Source organism: Gekko japonicus, unplaced genomic scaffold (genome assembly GCF_001447785.1).
Source record: "Gekko japonicus isolate JY-2015 unplaced genomic scaffold, Gekko_japonicus_V1.1 scaffold663, whole genome shotgun sequence".
NCBI lineage: Eukaryota > Metazoa > Chordata > Lepidosauria > Squamata > Gekkonidae > Gekko > Gekko japonicus.
In genome coordinates, this window is record NW_015170912.1 from 321,042 (window position 1) to 342,995 (window position 21,954).

The 21,954-nt window shown below is 41.5% G+C and overlaps 1 protein-coding gene across 1 annotated transcript in view; it reads left to right on the top strand.

The window, feature by feature from the left end:
- SNX25 (sorting nexin 25) overlaps positions 1-21,954 on the top strand; it is a 79,656-nt gene that overhangs the window by 39,250 nt on the left and 18,452 nt on the right. Inside the window, exons 7-10 of the mRNA XM_015418701.1 lie at positions 8,737-8,927; positions 16,379-16,510; positions 17,945-18,220; positions 20,501-20,656. Of these exons, the coding sequence (XP_015274187.1) occupies positions 8,737-8,927; positions 16,379-16,510; positions 17,945-18,220; positions 20,501-20,656 (755 nt within the window). The remainder of the gene's footprint in view (positions 1-8,736; positions 8,928-16,378; positions 16,511-17,944; positions 18,221-20,500; positions 20,657-21,954) is intronic.

Here is a 21,954-nt window from a genome sequence, read left to right on the forward strand (position 1 = left end):
TAGAAAAAGAGCTGCCGGAGCTCATTAGCATAACTCATTAGCATAACTTATTTGCATATGCCACGCCCCCTGACATCACCGGAAGTGTGTCAGAAGGCCCGGCTACTTACCCTCCTGCTTCATCCTCATTCCCAAACGGAATGAGGATCGAAGCAGAGGGCGGGGTAAAGAAGGGGGCGGGGCTTCCCCACGTGACCGCCCCGCCCCCTAGAGGTTCTCTTCCGGAGCTCCGTACCTGAGAGCTCCCCCCCGACTAGAGCCCTGTATTTAGGTATGCAGATATAGTCCCATGTGAATGAAACATGTTTCTGAATTGCTATCAGCCATTGTTCAGTCGTCTGAGATATGCAACGTATTGGTGCAACTAAACTTTAGAGAAGAAGTTAACCTTTCTGGAGTTTTTTTTAATCCACAGCTATGTTCTGAGTCACGATTTGGTTATTTTTGCATGTATAACTTATACTGTGCAAGTTCCCTGTTCTATTAAACTGTGAAAAGTGTTCATTGTACACTGGTAAGGTGGACACACAGTAAGTTTGGGGGAGAAGTTTGAAAAGGAGAAGGGGATGAATGGGGTGAATGGGAGGGCTTCCAAATTTCACTCAGTCAAGTGCTTTCAAGATAAGGTGTGATAGATAATCTTGGATTTCTTTCTTTCACCGACTTGGTCATGGGCCAGTCAAAGATTCCTGTTTGCTGTACTTTTCAGCATGAGATTAGTCTGTTCTTACAAAATGGTTCTTTCAAAACTCCTCTGCTCCTGTCATTTTGAAAAGAGATTGTTCCCTCTTGGTGTGAAGAGATTCATGTTAAAATACAGTAGTGAGGTGTGGAGTCATTGTTAACTTTTCTGCTAAGCAGCTTTCTTCCACTTAACTGCTTTAGAGTAAATAGGTACTATGTGTACCAGTTACTCCACTATTGTGCAAAAGTGGAGTTCTGTGCAAACAGGACACTTTCAATTTTTAATAAATGGGTCACATTAGTGAAATTTTGCAAGACAGTTTTAAAGAATGACTATTTCTGTTTATAATCCCCCTGCAGGTAATGGGTGTGATTTTCTTGACTTTCTGTCACAAGGGAGACATTTTTGGTGTATGATCAATGTACATTATAGTTATTGTGCATATATCATGTATTCAGTACTATAAATATATGTGCAATACTGTGCCTACAGAAAGGGGCTATTAAGTTAGCTAAAAATAGCTGGAACGTATACTAGCAAAATGGAAAAAAGGGGAAAAAATGTGAAAGGGATCAGTCACATTCCTTGCCATCTTCTCCTTTAAAGGCTAAAATTCCTGAAAGATTAAGGTTGCATTTAAGCATCATTCCAAGCTGTGGGTTGCTGCATTGGGCATGAGCGTGGCTCGTTTCTTGGGCCTTCCCACTTCCTTTACTCCTTGTTCCCCCTTCCTTTTTGCATAGAATAGAACTAAGGATTCATGGTTTGAAAGAGGTTCTGCTTCTCCACGAGGAATGACTGCAGGCATCTGCTTGATTCATTGTTTGCTTGCTTCCCACAAGCTGAGATTCTAAGCCCAACCGGTTTACAAGTGGAGATCTTAGAGTTGGCACCATTTTGCTGAAACGTGCCACTTCTACCAAGTGACATAGCATTAAGCCTCACCAAATGTCAAGTAGAATTTTTACCGGGTGCCAAAATGTTGACTCATAAGCAGAAAAACTAAAATTCTAAGATGTATGCTGATAGTTCTGCTTTTCCAGTACAGTCAAAGTGCCCCATTTGATTATCTGGGTAGTCAGTTCCAGTTTTGCCTAAATCACACATTTGTGTCACAGGCAGCTCTCTGCCATTGCATCTGGTTTTGGTTTGCTTTTGACCAGGCATTTATAGAATGAAGACAGGCATGTCTCCGTCCAGAAGTGGATGTGAATATTTCAATTTTTATTTTTTTTTGCTGAGGGATAAGCTACGCTTCTCTTCTCCTTGCCTTGCTCCTTTGCTGACACACAAACTTTTTCACCATCAGTTTTTAACTCCTCCCCCACATGCTCTGAGCAGGCGTTTAAAGATTTACAGCATGCAGCACACATTTATCCATTTAAATATAATGTGCTTATTGTAAAACTGGAAGTACTCTTTTGTGAGACAGGGAATGATTTTGTGTCAGTCACTTAGCCATAAGTTTGATAGGTTTCAGTTTATCAGCTGTCTGCACAATCAGATGGGAAAGTGAGAGGGAGTGGCTTCATGAAAGGACCAGCCAGTCAGCATTCTTCACAGTCAGCATCTTCTAGAACACGGGTGGCCAAACTGCAGCTCGGGAACCGCATGTGGCTCTTTCACACAGTCTAATTTAATGTTAATAAAAAGCAAATTTGCATATTTTTCAGCAAAAACATGTGTGTGATATTTGTTCATATCTTGCGGCTCTCAAACGTCTGATGTTTATTCTATGTGGCTGTTAGTTTAAGCACGTTTGGCCACCCCTGTTGTAGAACCACAAAGACACTGTTACTTACAAGTTGGAAAGTTTGTACTTTATCCAGAAAAGGGCATGAGTATTAACATACAGTGTTTTGTCTTCATCACTAGTCTAATATTGACCTATCTGGATTCCAGGATTTGAAACAAAAATTGTGTTGTCAGTATAAAACAATGCTGTACCTTTATTAGGGTTCTGTGCACAGTCTTAATAAGCCTTGCAGATAAGACCTGAGAACTGTATTGGGCTCCCAGAATGAAACACCAGCTGTTCTTTTGCATATTGAAACCAGTGTGGTGACAGCTGTTTATAATTTATCAGTATATCTTGTACTTAATGGATAAAAATTCTAACTGTGGAAGATGAAGGACTTCTAAAATGTTGTGTTAAAGGGCTTTCTAAAACTGATTCTACAGGAAGTGTGTGTTACCTGACCACATGGCTCTCTTACTGTTACAGTCTATTGGTTATCCCCTAATTTATTTCTCTATTTCAAAATCTGCAACTGCCAAAACAGAACTTAAATCAAGAACATAACATCGTTGGCAAACATAAAATATTTGTCTTGGTATAGTATGATTAAATTGTTTTGAAAGCTGGTTGTCAGATCTCAAAACATTTCCCTAAGGCTCCAGCAAATGCCCTCAACTGCTTTGAAAGGTCTCTACAGAAACACCTATCATGATCAAAGACCTATTTACTGTGTGGTTGTTATAGGTGGCATTACCTCCTTATTTCATTTTATTACTCATATAAAATACTGTATCCCACTTTCTGGCCTCCTGAGGCCTTAAAAAGCAGCAAATAATAACATGTAGAAATTGAGAGCACAACACATAATATGATCAATTCAATTATAAACACACAGTTTTTAATTTAATTTGGGGGTTTATTTGCTTCTTTGTGTGTGTGTGTGTTTTTATGTTGGATATTTTATGCATCACCGCTTTTTAATTGGCTGTAGTAACAATCCCAACCTAGAAGGAGCAAAGAAACTAAAAACAGGGAGCAGAAATTAAGCAGTATGGTTTGAACTCAGGGAGCACTTTTCCTCAAATTCCCACTAGAACATGAGGCTTTCCCACATCGGGTTTTTGCTCCAGCTTGGCTTCTTAGCTACACTGTGTTTCCCCCTTTCTTACACACAGTATAGTTTCCTGGTCATTACTCTCCGTGTTTTTCTTCTGGGACCACGTTTGTGGTAGTCTGAAAAACATGTGAAAAACTTGGGGTGAAGGAGGACTGGAGAGCAACAGCCCAGTAAACAATACTGTGTGTAAAGGAGGAGAAAAACAATGCAGTAAGCCGCCCCGAGCTGAATATTGGATGGGGCGGGATATAAATCCCAAAATAAATAAAAATAAATAAAGTCAAGCTGGAGCAAAAGCCCAATGTGGAAAACCTATATTTGTCTTATTTACCTTTCTGTAATGTTCCACAAATAAGAAGAAAATAGCAATCCCTCCATTCTCCTTATTTTCATCTCTGATAAGATGCATAAAATATATATTTCATTGTCAAATGGAGAGAAGTCAGTTATTAAGAATATAAACAAGTGATTTTTACTCTTGGCAGTAGAAAGTTTTGTAACAATCTTACATGAATATGAATGGCCATAGAATAAAGTTTGAGTCCAGTGGCACCTTTAAGATCAATGACGTTTAATTCTGGGTATAAGGTTTTGCGTGCATGCACATGAAAGCTTATACCCAGAATTAAACTTTGCTGGTCTTAAAGGTGCCACTGGACTCAAATTTTGTTCTGTTGCTTTAGACAACATAGCTGCCCACCTGAATGAATTGTGGTGTTTTGCTATGTAAATATTTGTGTGTTTTTATTTCTGTGGATTTCTGTGGTGTTTTATTATTATGTTTGTTGCGGTTTAAAATGCAGGCCTTTAAGATAAGAAAGGAGGTTGGATGGGTGAATTAAGTGTGTGATGATTGGATAGTTGCTTTGCTCTAGGGGGCGGAGTTGACTGCGTTTGTTCAGAAGGTTTGTGTGTGAGAGAGTAAAAATAGTTGAATGAGTGAAAAGATTGAGTGAAGTGCGGTAGAGAGTGAGAAAAATCTGTGTTATTTGTGTGGAAGAAGAAGAAAAAGAAGTGATTGGATTTATACCCCGCCCTTCACTACCCAAAGGTGTCTCAGAGCGGCTTACAAACCCCTTCCCCTCCCCAAAACAGACACCCTGTGAGGTAGGTGGGGCTGAGAGAGCTCTGACAGAAACTGCTCTTTTTCAAGAACAGCTCATCAGAACTATGGCTTGCCCAAGGTCATCCAGCCAGGTGCAAGTGGAGGAGTGGGGAATCAAACCCGGTTTTCCCAGATTAGAGTCCATGCACTTAACCACTAAGTGGTAAGTGAATAACAATGGATGGCAGATCAGAATCTCCCTGGACGAGAGCAAACCGGTTTTACAGAGAATCAATCCACTCTTGACCATTGCACCACTCTAGCTTTTCTAGCTGAAAAGTACTCTCGTCATCTGCGCAGTAAACTTTATGTAGCTTTTGTGGATCTCCGTAAAGCTTTCGACTCTGTCAATAGATCTCTATTGTGGGACAAACTTCTCAAATTAGGGATTGACAAGCGCCTTTTATTTCTGATTCGGAAGCTGCATACGGCCAATTTTTGTCAAGTGAGGTTTGACAATAAAGGCTCCCTCACCAAGGAAATAAGTGTTTCTTTTTTTAAAAATAAAGGTTTTATTGGCTCCCCTAAAAAGGGGAGGTATTTCGCTTAAAAGAAAAAAAGGGAGGGGTAGACAGTGGGAGAAAGAGAAAGCTGAGTGATATATAAACTGGTAAATTAAACTGTTAGTAATGTCCAATTAATCTTCTTGGGCTTCTTCTGTGTGTTGCCAAACTTCTTTTCTTAGTCCTGTTACATGTATTCTCTGTTAGTATGTTAGTAATGTTCCTTTGAATTCTGTTAGTAAAAAGGGTCTCTTCTGTGCACATCCAGAACCGCTTCTTTGCGTGCTGGGTACTTTTACTATCGCTGACGTGGAGGAGCTTCCTCTGTTGTCTTCTCCTTCCGGCTTGTTAGATCCTCCTTCGGGTTGTTGTTAATACGCTCAGTTCATGTACTATAAATCCTCTTCCTTTCATGCCCCGGAGGTCCCCATTTTCGAGAATGGTATCAATTTCATTTTCGCTTTTATATTCGCTCCCAGACTCTCTATGGGTCCTCCTCGCAATTGTTGACTTATAAGCGCTTATCAGGCACTTCTCGCTGTCACAATTCCAACTTATCTTTTTTGCAAAACTCCCGTCGGATTCACAGCCATAAACAGTCCAAACATTCAACAGCCGGCTCTTACACACAAACAAACGTCCAGACGGAAGTCCCTCCCTCCTTCTCCGCTCGCTTTTGCCCAGCTCCGACATCTTTTCTTTTTTGTTTACTTTTAGAAAGTTCTTAAAATGTGCTCCAGAGAGACAAGCTTCTCGCTTTCAAATACATCAAAGGAAAACATCACTGTCCGCTCAATTCATCCCCCCCCCTCCTTTTCTTTTTCGCTTGTATAGATGGAGGATTAACCTCTTCGCCTTTTTCGCTGGGAGGGGGGGGAAAACAATTTTCAGTTCTTTTTCTCTGCATTTTGACAACTCACAGTTAAGCCGATCTTTTCTTTTTCTTTTCCACTTTTGCGGATGGTCGCTTTATCACTCGGTGACGTCTGGTGGCTCCGCTAAACCCCGTTCGGGGTCGCTCACGCAGCAAGGTCCATTGGGGCAGGGCATGGCGGGAGCCTCGCTCTCCGACCTCTCGGCCGAAAGAGCGACTCATAGGGGTATTTTTAACCCGATTAGAATGTTTGTCTGTTTTCTAGACCACTGATTGTAATTAATATATTTGCTAATTGGTCAGTTCTGTTGTACTGTGAGTCATGGTGATGGAAGGGGGAAGCAGAGAGACAGGGGGATGGAAACTACTAACATCATTTTGGGTGCCAGCCTTGGGCTGGGGATCCCACTACTCTGGGGCAGAGGAAGGTGTGGTGGTGGGAAACGGTTATGGCACGGAAAGAGATGGAGATACGGATATCTTCAGTCTCTTTCCAACCTTCATCCCATCCCGAGACACGTTGGTGTATAGGCTAGAACATTAAACTTCGCTTGGACACTGATGTTGTGTAATGCCAGATCCATAAACAATAAGACCAGAACACTGCAAGATTATGTTTCAGCGCAAAATGTGAATCTGGCTTGTGTGACTGAGACCTGGGTTAGGGAGGGCGAAACCGTTGCCTTGAAAGACCCCCCCCCCCGGGTTTTCAGTCCTCCATCAGTCTTGAACTTGGAGGTGGGGGGGGGTGAGGTGGCATTACTCCCCCAGGAGGCTTTCTCCTTCAAACCACTCCCCATGTCAAAGATCACCGGTATTGATTGTGTTGGTCTGGTGTGGAACACTGAGGAGAGTCTGTCTGGTGTACTGACCATCTAGCACACCACAATCTTGCAGGTGGTCAAGAGGAGAATGTGGAATATAGAGGCACAGATCATTAATGCCGGTAGTCTTGGGGTCTGCTCTCCCTATTCATTACCCCTCCTTCCCCTTCATACATCCATGGTACCTTATATTGCTAATCTGACAATCCCAGTTTTTAGGAGGGTTTTTATGCTTGCAAGGTTCAACCTTTTCCCTTCAGTAGTGGTCTCAGGTAGATACAGGGGTGTCCCGTATAAGGATAGACTCTGCAACTGTAATCTTGGGGAACCCGATTCTGTTACCCACATTCTTTTTCGCTGTCCTAAATATTCCGCTATGCGCAATATCCTGATTCGTCCTCTCTTCCCTATGCAGAGAGACTTTCTGGATAGGGACTTATCTTTTTTCCTAGCAGACAAGAGTCCAGCAACAACACTATCTGTCGCAGAATTTTTGACCTATGTATGGAAGTCACGAGTAATACTTTGTAAATCTTGTAAACCATGTTAGGACTGTTTTGTGTTTTTTGAGATATTGGGAATTTTGATTGATGTTGTTCTTTGTACCTACCCTTAAACTCTCCCCTGTTTGATTTATCTGTGGTATGCCAAATAAAGGTTCTCTGTTCTGAATAACAATAAGAATTATTGGCTAGGTTTGTTTAGGGAACTTTAGAGGAAAGAGGAGCCTGCACCTATCTTGCAAACGAGAAGTTACTAGTATAAAGGAAACCATTATGCTTTTGTACCACACTGAAACCATTAAGTGTTTATATTTCTAAATAACTCTCTGGCTGTGATCGCATACACTAAATAATGCACTTTCAATCTACTTTCAGTCCACTTTCCAACTGGATTCTGCCAGTTCACACAGTAAAATCCAGTTGGAAAGTGCATTGAAGGTGGATTTGAAGGTGGATTGAAAGTCCATTATTTAGTGTATATGATCACAGCCTCTGTTTCTAAATAAAAACAGCTGTTCTATTGAGAATAAAGGTTTCCCTTTTACCTCACAGCTATTCCCACACACTGACCATTCTGTCATTCTACCAAATATAACTAAGCCATCCTGTACTTTGAGTTAAACCAAGGGGTCTAAGGCAAGTCCCTTTGGCAGTGAAAATCATTAGGGAACATGAAGGAAGTTGAGAAGGCAACATAATACAGGTCATTTCAGAGCCTTACAGAGAGGTGCTGTTACAGGTGTTACAATATAGAAGTGTTCTCATAAGGGGACAAAACGTTACATGTTCTCGATAGTTTTAATGTTTCTTGATTTTAATGATCTATAATCTTCTGTGATTTTTGTAATCTTATGGTTAAACAGTAAATTACTATGATAACATTTTGTAGCTCAAGAAACGTCTTGCTAATCTACCTTCATAGCACTTAAATTATCAGTTTGTGGCCTAAAACTAAAAAAAAAAAGTTTTGTAAAGGTTCCTTACTCCTAGTCACCTGGAGGCAGTTTGTATTCCCCACAGATGAGCAGGTATTCTAAAACCTTGTCTTCATATCATGTATGACCTTTGAAATCATTTACCGTAATCCGAGAAAGTTTTAGTGAGCCCAAATCACCACCTAGGGTACAGCACCATCTTGGTCTAATATAAAAAAAGCATCTTTAGCTATCTACTTATAAAGAGCTTTTAGTCGCCATGGCTTTGCAGATGGATTGTTTTGCATTTTTAGCAAAATTTAGTCCATTTAAACGTGTCAGAGTTTTGTGTGCTTTGCGCTTTCTAAAAGTGAAGACTGCTGAAAGGGCCAGTTCCTCCAAATTCATTATATGTTGAAATCTTAACTGGTTTTTAAAAAACCAAAGTTAACTTTTTAAACTGTCAATCTTAGAAAGCAAAGGTAAAGAAACTGCTGCAATGAAAGCGGACCATCTGAGGGCCCGAAACATGAAGAGGTATATTAATCAGCTAACTGTAGCAAAAAAGCAGTGTGAAAAGCGAATCAGACTTCTGGGAGGTCCTGCTTATGACCAGCAAGAAGATGGCATCTTTGAAGATGGTGATGGTCCTCAGAGCCAGAAGGTAAAGCTGTGTGTATATAACAAATGGGGGAGGGGGGATATCTCAAGATCTCTCTTGCTATATGCACATTACCACAATACTGACCCTGTACCTCTAAGGGTATTTTTTAATATTATTAACAGCATTGTACTCCTTTTTTTTTCTTTCCCCTCAGTAATATTTATTTATTTAGAAGATTTCTATGCTGCCTCTCCAGGGAACCTGCCTGCGACAGTGTCCAAAATAAAACATGATAAAAATGTAAAACACCACCAGAATTGATAATTACAACCCAGCTTGAGCATAAAAACATTGAACAGCTGAATATGCTGTTTCTTGCACTACCCAGTCTAAAAGCAGACAGTTATAGCAATGATGTTAAAAGGTCACCTCTTAATTAAAAACCTGGGTAGAAAGACGTGCTTTGGTCTGGCACCTAAGTGAAAGTCATGTAGAAGAGAAGGGCGTTCCACAGGCAAGGGCCACTGCTGCAAAAGCCCCGTCTCTGCTCTGAAAGCCAGGGGCACTGAGAACACGGCTTTTGAGAAGGATCCCCAGTAACCCTTAGGCCTCAGCTGCTTTTCAAGAGGCATTGCTTTAGTTTCCAGGAGAGGATCTGGGAAAGAGCTAATGGCATGGCCTGTGAACAGATGTGACGTTACACTTTGTTGATTGCTATGGGAAGGAGTGTTGCTGCACTGGCTCCCATCTTACCAAAGGGTCATACAATGTGACTTTCCTAGTTTCCCCATTTTCTTTCCCCTGAACACATTGGAGGAAGAGTGTGATGCAGCAAAGATCAATAATAGGAAGAAAGCAAGAAGTTCCCAAATTTCAGTGTTCCCTCTAAGCTGAGTTAGTGTGAGCTAGCTCACAGTTTTTTAGCCTCCGGCTCCCACATTTTTGTCTTAGCTCAGGAAGGATGGCTCCAGAGCAAACTAATTTATGCAGTAACCAAATGGCTCGCTCACAACTTTAATGCCAGTAGCTCACAAAGTATAATTTTTGCTCACAAGACTCCACTGCTTAGAGGGAACTTTGTTCCCAGTGTGCTTTTTTCGTCTTTGTTTAGGCTATTTGTATTGTCATTGCTCCAGAACAAGTTGCCCAAGGTGATTTGTAATGATTCTATCACAAAGATTAAAAACTGTAGCAAAACAACAAAGTTCACATTATGCTTTGCAGTAGCTATTTTGTCTGTTGGTTTTTAGTATTGTTGATTCTTTTGAATTCTCTTAGAAAACTGACAAATTTTGTTCATACAAACATCCACGTGGTTAAAAATATGCAGTTGGTAGTTGTGGGGAAAGTGTGCTAAAAGTTTTCCCGCCTTCTACATAGAACAGCCTAAGAGGAAACCTCACTGGTGCATAATTTCTGGGCCTTGAGGTGTAACCATTTTTTAAAAAAATTCTGGAACAGGGAATATGTGTTGACCAAAATGATATAAGGTACTTGGAATTCGTAATATTTATTCATTGCTTTTATGAAAAATTCAGCACTTACTAAGAAAAACACACTTTCACAATTCAGAGAAGTGACCAGAAATCTATGACAGTGTAGTGATCTTTATCGTGGAGTGACATATTGAAACAGAAGGGCTTTCATGTTTTTATATGAGCTAGGTCAAAAAAATTTACGAGTTAGCTCTTAAATTGCTAGGCCTGTCCTCAAGTGGCTCCCTCAGTGTTTGGAGTAGTTCAGGGTTTTTTGTTTATTTGGGAGGGGGAGTTGTTTCCTGTGTTGACATTATGAAATACATTTGCTATTACAAATACTGAATTTCACTTCAAGTGCTTGTTTAATTGTCTAGTGTAATTGATGGTGACTTTGAACAAATTGGGGAGCTCGGCATTATATCTTGGGGGTAAAGAGAGGATTATGAAATCACTCAGTACCCTCTTAAGATATCAACTTGTAATTTCATTTAGGAAAGTATGTTAGAAATTACTCATTCCCCCCCCATACATCGTGTCCTGTCAACCAAAGTAAACAATGGCTCAATCAGTTGCTGTCCAAGTCCAGCAGTTCACAGTTAGAGAGTGGGTGCAGTGATAATGCGCTGAAGGTTTTTCGGTTCCACTTTCTTCTGTTGCTTGAGTTACTTTAGTCGGCAGTATAATGTTGTGGGGTTTTTTAAAAAAAATCAGTCTTATTGAATTACTGTAATGCTTCACTGTCATATAAGCCACCTTGAATATTGTTCAAAAATAAGGGTAGACATAGATTAGGGCTATTTTGGGGCAGGAACGCACTTGGGTTCGTTCTGCTCACAGTGGTGCTTTCTGCTGGCAGAAGGAGCCTTCTGTTGATGCCAGGAGGTGTTGGAAGAGCCTTTATTATCAGCGGAAGACTCCTTGTGCTGGGAGAAAACACTGTTGTTAGCAGCACAGGTGCTCATTTTTTTTATTTATGCAGACATGTCAGACATAGGGCCCAGGGGCCAGACCCTGCCCATCCAGGGCTCTTATCCGGCTCATTAGCAACTGGGGGAAACCAGTCCAAATGTGGACTGGAAGGGCCTGTAATAGGGTATTATACCCCCTGTTGAGGCCCCTCCCTTCCCCAAATGCAGGCCCTCCCCAGGGTCTTCCCCCAGAACTCCAGCAATTGCCCAACTCAGAGTTGGCAACCACCAGGGGCGTGGAGGACTAGTTTGGCCCTGAGCTCTGCTGAGGAGGGCTATGTACGGGTCACGGTCAGTGGTAAAATATCTCCTCCTGCTGGGCTTTTTCTACAAAAAGAGCTCTGACACAGATTAATGAATTGTTGTCACAGAATAGCTGGGGGGAGGTTGTAACCTAAAATAATGATTTCACTTTTATAAAACACCCACCCACACCCATATATGCTTCTTCCTCAGATTTCAAGGCAGCTGTTATCGTCTATGTAGTTATTTACTTCATGGATATCCCATCTTTCTCCCTAATGAAGACCCAAAGCATCTTACAGCATTCTCCTCTCTCCTTCTTCTCTGTTGCCAAGACCATCTAAGTATCCATTTAGCTTCAATGATGTTAGAGCGCTGGATGCTTACAGGCAATCCACTGGCCCAGTGCCTTTGCTTTATGGTTACAAGAAGTGTGTATGTGTTATGCAATATTGATTGCTTTTGTACATTTGCCTTCCATTGGCTTCTGTAGATATGTAGGGAGGTTCTGTGATACAGCGTTATGTCTAGAGAATCTACAGATAATCTAGAGAAATTTCTAGTGAGATTTGCTTTAAGGGAATCCTTTTCCTTTCTTAATTTCTGGAGATATCAAGGAACTCTTTTAAAAAAGATGTTTTCCCAGAAGGTTTTAATCTTTACTAGTCCAGGGCTGAACTGGCTTCCCTTCTCCCTGTTCTCATGCCTTTCACCAGATGGTTTCTGCTGTAACTGCAGATATGCATTATACAAGGCACACAAAGCACTGCAATATGTAAAATATTGAGGGACTTACAAGGACACAATTCCCTATATGCTTACTTACTGTCACCGTTGTATTATTATTTAGAATTCTGCATCATCTCTTTCTCACACGCACCCAATAAAGAATAGGTTCCTGTATGTGAAATAATAATGGGAGACCATGTTAGAATTGGCACTGGTTGAATACGCCTGAGAAGCGGGGACATGCCGTAACACAGTGGTCCAAATAACAGAAGACCTGTTCGTATTAGATCTTCCACAATGCTTCCTTGACAGACTGCTTGAGTAGCAGTGTCTATCATGGGACAGTCTTATGAATAGCATTGAGTAGCATCTTGCATCTTTATTTGGGAATAGATCCCAAGTGAATACAATAAGAATTGCTTCAAAGTATAAGCTGTGGTGGCTCAAGTGGTTAAGATGCTGAACTGCAGGCTGTGGAAGGTCGGTAGTTCAGCAGTTTGAGACCCGGGTGCCGCAAGACGGAGTGAGCTCCCATCTCTAGTTCCAGCTCCTGCCAACCTAGCAGTTCGAAAGCAAGACATTGCAAGTAGATAAATAGGTACCACTTCGGTGGGAAGGTAACAGCATGCCGTGCGCCTTGGTGTTTAGTCATGCCAGCCACATGGCCACGGAAACGTCTTCGGACAGCGCTGGCTCTTCAGCTTTGAAACGGAGATGAGCACCGCAACCCTAGAGTCGGATTTGACTGGCTTTCAAGCAAGGGAACCTTTACCTTTTCAATAAGATTTTACTTGCTGCTATTCTGTACGTATACGTTTTGGTTCAGAATAACTTGCATAGAATTGGGAAACAGAGCAGGCCACTATCAAAAGATTCTCCCAATTTCTTGTGAGACGTGGCAGAGCTCAAGGCATCTCTTGACTTCTTGACCCTGAGTTAGAAGCTGCCTGAAGCTTAAAGGGACACCGTAGCCACTAACAAGCTTTAAAATTAGATCTGCTCACTGGTCATTAGTTAATAGACATTCAAGTGGCAGGGTGCTTGATGGTGTCCCGATATAGCTGTCTGCTTTCAGTTCAATGCAGGACGTTGAACGTAGTGAAAATTAGAAACCTTCCAGTTTGAACACAACTTGAAAATATTCACAGTATTATGCAAAAGACACTCAAAGGCCAATTTGCTTGCATGTCTTTTTGGGAATTGCATTTATTGACCACCGCTCTCAACACTCACTTGGAATGCACTAGTCTTGCAAAAAACTTGTACTTGCAATCCTGACAAAAAAAAAAAGTTGCCTTTAATCATGGTGATTATTGACTAATAATTGCTTTGCTTAATAGATTTTGTTTGGACAAGAAAGACTGTGAGAATTATCAATGGGATAGCGCTCTTGTTCACCAGTCATTCAATAAAAGTCCAGTGAGAGCAGGCTGTATTCCAGTGAGTTCATATTTCTGACTAGTTTTTCTCACATATTATTCATATGCCCTTGGCTTTGACTTTTTCCTTTTGGGATTTAGGAACATCTAATTAGGATTAGAGGGATTAAGCTATTTTAAATAGAGGATGAAATGGATAGGAAACATGTTTAGTTTTGTTTAAGGTGGTTAGCAGCAACAGTGATTGGAAAACACTCCCCTCCCCCCCTTGTATGTCTCTTGATAAAGAGATAAAACCAAGCTGTTGGCAAGTTGGTATCTATTAGCATACTGCTTAGTTGGCTTGCTAGAAGCGATGTTGTTAAAGTGTTGAGATTTTAAAGAAAGATAAGTGTGTGGGGGGGGGGGGAGAACCAAGAGGCAGAAGGGCCGGGTTGTAGTGATGACAGGAAGGGCAAGGAACTGTGCTACAGCTAAACCCGTCGCTTTGTATTCCGCCCCCTCTATCTTTCAGGTTCAGGCATTCCTCAAGCTTGTTCAGGCATTTTTCAATAGTTCCAGTAATCTAGCAGGGCAGGGGGCTGTGGCTCAGTGCTAAAGTATCTGCTTGGCCTGCAGAAGGTCCCCAGTTCAGTCCCCAGCATCTAGTTAAAAGGCATAGGTTGTAGGTGATGTAAAAACCTGCAGCTGAGACCCCAGAGGGCCCCTGCCAGTAAGGCATCTTCATGTGTTCATGTATGTCCAAGGGCTGGAGCTGATATTTATCTTCTAAAAGAGAACTGACACAGGGAGGTCTGTTTCATAAACACTTTCTGCTGAAAGTTTCTGCCCTAGTGATTGGGAGAGGAATGAGATGAAAAGGTTTGCATGGTAGGAGCACCCCAACACAGTGATACCTCTCCCATCAGTATCCTCCGTGCTGGGGTCATTTCGTAGAAAAAGAGGTTCAGGAGCTCATTAGCATAACTCATTAGCATAACTTATTTGCATATGCCACACACCCTGACATCACTGGAAGTGTGTCAGAAGGCAACACCCACCGCTCAGGCTCCACTGGACTATTTTAGATTGCTAGCTATTGGGGGGAGGGGGGGATCGTGCAGATCTGTCCTCGCAGAGGAGGGAGAGCTTGTGCCTGAATAAAACTTGGTCTTAAATGTGCCACTGGACTGTTGTGGACCAGGGGGCTGGGGGGGGGCTCTGCAGCTTACCTGGCTGCTTCTTGCTCTGACTGAGGGCTGCTGGGAGCAGGGGGTGGGGCTTGTTGCATGTGCCCGCCCCCGGGCTCTTTACTGCCGGAGCTCTGCTCCTGTGCGCTCCTGCAGGAAATGACCCCTGCCTCCGTGTATCTAGCATTAAGGTGGTAATGGTGCCGGCAGTCCTCTGGAGTGCAGTGTCCGCAGCACCAAGCACCTACAACGCTTGTCATTGTTGTGAGTGTAGAGATATGCCTTTTTCCTACTAACAGTGGCATCAAGATGTAGTGGAATGTGGTTGGTTACATGATGTTACTATTACTAGGAAGGTGGCTGTTAAAGCAATAAGAGGGAGGCATGGAAGCGGCAACTGAGAGCGTAGCAGGCAATAATGAAGCAGCATCAAAGGTCCTCTCCCCCCCCCCCCAAACTGGTCCCCCCCCCCCCCCCCCCAATACACACTTAACTTCAGGCTGCTTGTCTGTCATTTTCCAGACCCTGTTACTTTTCAGTAATGGCTTCCACTTTGTAGAACAGGGTCTTGAGGAAAGCACTAGGCACTGAAAGGCTGTTTTATTTGCAAAGACTTTTAAACGGGGTTTGAGCTACAGGCGTTTTCTTTGGGGCCGGAGTGCTGTTATGAGTGGTTTTTAGTTTAGAATTGTGAGGTGCCTCGGGCTGCAGTGGAATGGTCGGGTCTACATATTTTAAATAGTTTTTCATAATCTTTTAATACTATTTTAAAGTTAGCTGTTTTGGTGGTGGGATTTTTGTACTGAACATTCAGAATATTTTTTTTTGTACTTTTTGATTGACCCAAACAGCTGGTCAATCAGCATTGTGCAACTATCACTTCTGAAACAAGGGAAAAGGTTCCTCAAGCCTAGTCCTAAGGAGAGGGCTGTGTATGTGTTACAGTTAAATGAGCCTGCTTCTGCAACAGGGTTGCCTTTGGCTTTCTGTGTGTCTGCTCAAATCTTATAACTGCTAAGCCAGAGGGGCCATCTGATTTCCTATCTTTGGCCCCTATTCGGAGAGCAGTGTGGTAGTATATTTGTTTCCTACTTTCCAGATGCAATACCTTCTTAACTGCTGACCAGGGTTGCCACAAATGTGGGGAATTTCCAACCTGGGTAGCCATCTTGGACAGGTCTCTAGAGAGGTGACCTAAAAATATTATAAATAAATTAACTTGTATCCAGAATCTTGAATTACATCTATGTTGATTGACCCCTTTTTGATCCACTTGTCAACAAGGCTGCCTGCTAATTCAACAAGGTTTAACAAGATTTGTAGTTTGTAGACCTCTTCAGGAAGTGCTGCAAGGCTTGCTTGCTTTTGAGGAGGGGTTGAATGGCAGGGAGGGAGCGATTTGGAAGTTGTTATTTTATTCTGATTTTAACTGAAAATATGTGTTTACTATTATTATAAGCCTCCTTGAACCACAAGGGAAGGTGGGGTATAAATGTTTTAATAGCATCAAACAACATAATAATAATAGTTCTTTTTTCTTCCCAGATTCTTCAATTTGAGGATATTTTGTGTAATCCATCCTATAGAGAGCACTTTCGAATTTATATGGAAAGAATGGATAAGAGGGCTCTGATCAGCCTCTGGGAATCTATAGAATACTTGAAAAATGCTAATAAGGTATGAGTACACCAAAATGATAAAAGCCTTGTTATTCGTAATCCATATTGTGTAGGATTAGTAAATCACTGGTGATTATTTATATCTTTTTTCATGCATCTCCCAAGTTGGCTTGGGTGTAGTATATAAAATGTCTACTAGCAGTTTTAGTCAGTTCTGTTGCCACAGCATGAAAAGGACAAAACCAGATTTCAAAATCAATTCCCCCTTCGACCAAAGGAGCAGAGCAATATAAGACGTTGAAAATGTAAGTGGTGGTAAAATAGATCTTCTGAATCATTGATACTTTTCCAAGTCGTCTGAGGCATAAGAGTTCATTTTATGGTGAAGCCAAATCGATATCCCTCTCTTAACAGACACAGTGAAATATTTTACAGTGAAATATTCAGACTGGGGTTCTACCTCAACAAGTCTTGAACAATAAAGCTCTCTGTTCAAGCTATGCTTTGTTGTTCTGTGGATGTCAGGAGTCAACAGGAGAAATTTGCTGGGGAAGAAAGTAGAGTGCAAAACCTACAGTGGGGATTAAAGAGGGTGCATCAGGATAGGAAAAAGAAACATTTGAATCTTATGCAGAGTAGGTAAAATGTGGAGACTTATATTAAACAGAAAATTAACAAAAATGATTTAAAAGTGTATTTAACAGAAGAATACCAAATATTTAGGATGGGGGGGGATTCTTCCTAATTATACATAGAGGCCAAAAGCAAGCCTGGTATCTGGTTGAAGTGGGGGGAAATGTAACACGTGGCTTTGAAAATAAGCAAGTCTACATTTTTATGAATGTTTAAGGCTTTGCTTGGAAGATAACTTATCATTGGAAATTGTTGTTGTAGCTTCTTACTATGTAGCCAGTCATTTAAGGCTTAGCTTTTAAAGTAAAGTGCTAGTATGTATCTCACCAAGTCTATCCAATTTACTCTTAAGATATGTTTTAGGCAGAGGCTTCTTGGTTCATCTTAATGCTAAAAAAAGAAATAAATCCCTTGAGAAAAGTCTGAATTATGTGCTGTGTGTGGAGTGCTCTTTATCCTGGGTTGAGATTCAGATTCTCTCCCTTTCTAGGCAGTCTACAGTGTGCACACGACACACGTTGATGGGTGTCTGACCATTCCAAAGCAATAATGACATAGAGTGGTCCATATTGATTTTTTTTAATGTTTCAAGCAGACCTGGTAATTCGCAATGAAAAATATTTAAATATGGCTGGATTATTTGTGCTGTAGTAATTTTGCATAGCTAAAGTCCCTTTTGGTTTTGGTTCACTGGCACATCCTGCTTTCAACTATTGGCTTTTTCTTTTCTTCAGAGAAGTGTGATAAACTAACCTACATTTCTATCTAGGATCTGTGTGAACAAAAAATGTTTAGTTGCAGTGTTGTTGAATAAGCAGGATTTCCCCACCACTTTTTTTTTTCTTCTCTTGCTTTTTAGGCAGAAATACCTCAGCTTGTGAGTCAAATCTATCAAGATTTCTTCGTAGAAAGCAGGGAAATTCCTGTGGAAAAGTCACTTTACAAAGAGATACAGCAGAGCCTTGTGGGTAACAAGGGCATCGAAGTGTTTTACAAAATTCAGACTGATGTCTATGAAACACTAAAGGACAGGTATTACCCCTCATTCATTGTCAGTGATTTATATGAGAGGTTGATCAAGAAAGAAGAGGAGAGGATTGCTATCCAGATAACATCTGATGATAAAGATGAAGTGGTGAGTTATGGCTACAGGTGGGCTGCTTTCTTTGGAATGAGAGCTCATCCGTGTTTTTTCATACTATCAAGCCTATAAGTTCTGAGATGGGTGATGCCCCTCTCTCTGACCCCACCCCCAGCTCATTTTGCAGTTGATCTTGGGGAAATCATGGTATTTGCCAACTCCTACCCCCCAAAAAAATAAACCCCAGCAACGTGTTCTGTTTTTTCCAGCTTAATTCTGAGTTTGGAATCTGAAGCCTCCCTTCCTCCTCCCTAAATTTCCCCACTGGCCCCAAACAGCAGGTACTGAGTATCTATGGGCCAGACCTGAGGCAGTAGCTGGGCAGGCTGTTGGCAGGTGGGGGGGTGCCTCTTCTTCCTTCTCCTGGCGCCTCTATACACCTTAGTAAGTGTAGTCCTCACGAAGCCTAGCATCTTATTGTCAGGCGTCTTGGGCACAAGACTTCCCTTCTGAGTGTGGTATCTTAGACACTGCCAGAACATCATCCAAGGCTTCGGGAAAGGAGGGGAAGGCTTGGAGGGACAGAGACAGAGAATCTCTCTTCTTTGCCTTGCTACTGACTGGGTAGTTGGCCATATGGCTGCCACAAACACACACACACACCCCAGGCCCAGCAGCTGCAGCATAACGACAGCTGGGAGGTGAAGAAGAAAAGGGAGTTCTTCTCTAGGGACTTGATCTGCACCAGAGGAGAATTTGCAGGAGGAGCGCTCACCTTCATAATTGAAAGCGAGTATTATAAGCTGCTGAAGTGTGTGTTTCCGAACACTGGAAGTAAGAATTCAGTGACGTTTCTAGTTTTGCTCTAGCTCTTATACTAGTTTGTAAAGAGTACGGAGCTAAAGAAAGAAAACTGTTTCAATTACAAACCTATGTCAGAAATGCACATCTATTTTTCAGTACTCTGGTAAAAAACTGGAAGAGAAGAGGGGTGTTTCATAATCCCGGTGTGTTCATTTTTGTTTGCATGTGCTGTAGAAAGACATATCATTAACAGTACCACCCCCCCCGGTCTCAATTTATCAATGTAAAATTAACATGAACTGAACTGAACTGATGCTTTTGCTTGCAATTGATACATGAAGTGGACAGTGAAGATATCTCCTGTTATACACATAGCAAGTCCAATGGCAAAATTTATAGATGGAATTGTTACAAAAAACTTTTCAAATAAAATTCTGCAGTGCTCTACACCGTGCCATCAAGTCACAGCCAATTTACGGTGACCCCGTCAGGTTTTCAAGGCCAGAGACCAACAGGGGTGCCCATTGGTTGTTGTAGATTTTCCAGGCTTCGACAACGTAGAGGTGCCATTGCCTGCCTCTGCACAGTGACCCATCCAAGTCCTAACCAAGCCATGCCTTTGGTGATATGCTTCAATAATCTGAAGATATTTTGGAAGTCATTTCTGCATTTGTAGCCCTCTTCCCATTAGCATAAATTAAGTGGGAGCCAGGTAATTTTCTTGAAGCTGTACCTTTATAGGGCAAATCAGACTGCACAAATTTCATTATACTGTGCTAAATTTTAGGTAACACTTGTTCAGACTCTCAAGAACTTTCATGTTTAGCAGCTAAATAGAAAATTCAAGAAAAAACATGTTATGTGATGTGGTGATAGAACAGATTGTCCTAGAAAAGGCTCTTCCTGCTTAGTCAATGAATAACCACATTTTCTTAAACTTGTTCTTTTGTAATATGTCTTGTTAAGTATTAAATATTGGATCTTATCTCATTAGGGATTTACTTGCTTTTTTGGGGGGGGGAGTATGGAATTACATAGGTCCAAAATATTCTGGGAATGGTAGGCCCACCACAATTTATCTTTCCTAGTATGTGCAGTGGAATAGTTTTATTACACAGTAAGAAGCAAGGGAAGCTTGTCTCTGTGTAAGTGAGTAGCTTGAGCAAAAAGGCATTAGTAGAGCCGTTCAATAGTTTTGTGTCGTTTTGATTAAACAAACATAGATTATACTAATGATATGAAAATTTCAGTTCTGGGGCACCTACAGTGCTATCCTAAGCAAAGCTGTGCCCTGCTCAACCCATGGGCCTCAAAGGATGCAGCTCTGTTTGGGATTGGACTGCCAGAGAGTATATTTTGTGGTCATAGGATATCTATGGAAAACTATTGTAACAGTGTTCATTAAGCTGGTTTATTTGAGCTGATCTTTATCTTTATTTATACCGTGTGTTAACAAACCAGGCAATCCTAGTAACTGTTTTAGACACAAGAATGCTATGTAACACTTACTAATCAATCCACCCATTCTAGAGTCAAATTTGTGATGACGTTCTTGATGAAGGCAGCTCAGGAATTAATGAGCAGGCAAGTTATGCTATGAATAAGCTACGCCAATTAAACGACAAACTTGAATATAAAAGACAAGCTCTATATTCCCTCTGCAGTTCACCGAAACCTGACAGAAAGGTAGGTGGCTTTATTATTGTTTATACCACTTCCATTACGAGATCGGGTTGTACAGCTGCCATGTCTCTCTGCTCAAGAGAGCTCGTACTGCTAAAGTAAAACTGGGGAGTGTCATTTCTGCCCATTGTACTCATTTGCCTCCAGATTGTTTTACAAATGCTGTTACTCATTCTTGGGTAGTATTTCCTCTTGATATCCCTGAAAATCTGGTATGAGCAAAAAAGGTTTAGCTTGCAGAGCTGCCCTGTATAATGCCTTAGACTGTGGATGAATGTATGATGCTGCCTTTCCTTGGCCTGTATGTATCCCATTTCCATTCATGAAAAGGGGAGAAGAGAACTCCAAGCCAAAAGAGTACAGGGATTTGAGAGTTGGCCCCTCGTAGCAAATCTGGCTGTGGGAACTTCTCTTTTGTCCCTGCCAAAAAGGATTGTAAACTTCTGTTTTCCCCAGCTGATGACTATCCATATAAAAGGTTGTTACTGGTTTCATTATTTCAAAGGTCCCTTGTAAAGAAAGCACAGTATTACGTTTCTAGGTTATTTCCAGAAATGGAAAGTTACTAGATCAGATGAAATTGTAACCATCCCAACCCTTGCAAAACATCTGGGGTGAAGTCCAACCCTAGTTGTACATTTCTGGTTGGAGAGGGCATGCATAGAGAAGTGGCTGCACACTTTTTTCTTCTTAGGGCATTATGACTTTAACATTAGTAACAGTGTCCCCAAAGCGCAGGCCCTGACCACTTACACTCTCCCTAGGAGGGTGGGGTAGAAGCAAAGGTGCAACTACACTACATCTGCTTTGCAGACTGAAGGAGCCATAAGCTATGGCTTAGTCTATTTCCCCAGCAGAAAAAAACACAAGGCAAGACGCAAGAGCTTGGTAATGAGAAGGATCAGATCCTCTTTTTATATGAGAGACAGCATCTCTGATATCAAGATCTGAGATCCCTCAGTGCCTTTGATTTTATGCAGCTGTGCCTTTTCCCTGATAACTGAATCGTCCAGCCCTCTCCCCAGCTGCTGTTAGCCCCAGAATGGGGGAAAAGATAGTGGGGCTGGTGAGGATATTTTAACTAATGCTAGTGTGCATGGGTGATGAGGGCTGAACCCTGTTATTCTGACATCTGAAACATATTTCTCCTGGACAGGCTCTGATGCCGATTCTGTCTGTCTGTCTATCTAATTTATATTCTGCCCTACCTTCCAAAGCAGGCTTAGGGCGGCTTACATAAAACTTAATTAGATAGATAAAACAAGGAAATAAAATAGAATATAAATATAAAACACTACATA